At 52.7% G+C, this 573-nt stretch overlaps 1 protein-coding gene across 1 annotated transcript in view; it reads right to left on the bottom strand.

Moving 5' to 3' along the window:
• The window catches only part of LOC113212246 (acetylcholinesterase), a gene marked incomplete in the record, with an annotated part of 21,561 nt that overhangs the window by 10,679 nt on the left and 10,309 nt on the right, over positions 1 to 573 (bottom strand). The window contains 1 exon segment of the mRNA XM_052266909.1: positions 123 to 265. Coding sequence (XP_052122869.1) covers positions 123 to 265 — 143 coding nt within the window.

Consider the following 573-nt stretch of genomic DNA (forward strand, 5'->3'; position numbering starts at 1 on the left):
AAAATAGAAAAGAAATTCCTTTTCCGAAAATTTAAGTCCCTAGGACCTAAGAAGGCTTTGTGTGCGCGGTTCTCGATCGACAGAGACGGCTGCAGGCAGAGAACAAAGTGGCAGACACTCACCTCGAAGATGATGGCCTCTCGCTCCAGGCGGTTCATGTTCTTGAAGATGGTGTTGACGATCTCGATGAACTTGTCACGGGCGAGGAAGCTGGGCCCGTCCTTGTCAAACGATTCCATGAAGTCGTACAGGATAAAGTAGGTGCCTGAAAAGCAGAAAGCGAGAGAAAGGCTATGTATAGTCGGTTGTGCTTTTTATGGCATGAATAAGGGGACGGAGGGCGGCATAGCAGGGGGGACGAAGGGGAGGAGGTGAGAAAGCGGTAGGATAAAGTGAAAAGCAGAAATAATGAGGTTCAAGTTGGGCGCGAAACGCCGCCGCCGACGACGCTGCTGCTGCTCCTCGCTCGAATTTTTCCGCATCTACTTCCATCCCTGTGCCGCCCGGGCTTTGCCGCGCCTTGGAGAGAGAGAGAAAGGAATAAAGCAAAGGAAGGGAGGAGGGGAGGGGGGG

The sequence above is a fragment of the Frankliniella occidentalis genome, unplaced genomic scaffold, assembly GCF_000697945.3.
Source record: "Frankliniella occidentalis isolate FOCC.00 unplaced genomic scaffold, Focc_3.1 Scaffold44, whole genome shotgun sequence".
Classification (NCBI taxonomy): domain Eukaryota; kingdom Metazoa; phylum Arthropoda; class Insecta; order Thysanoptera; family Thripidae; genus Frankliniella; species Frankliniella occidentalis.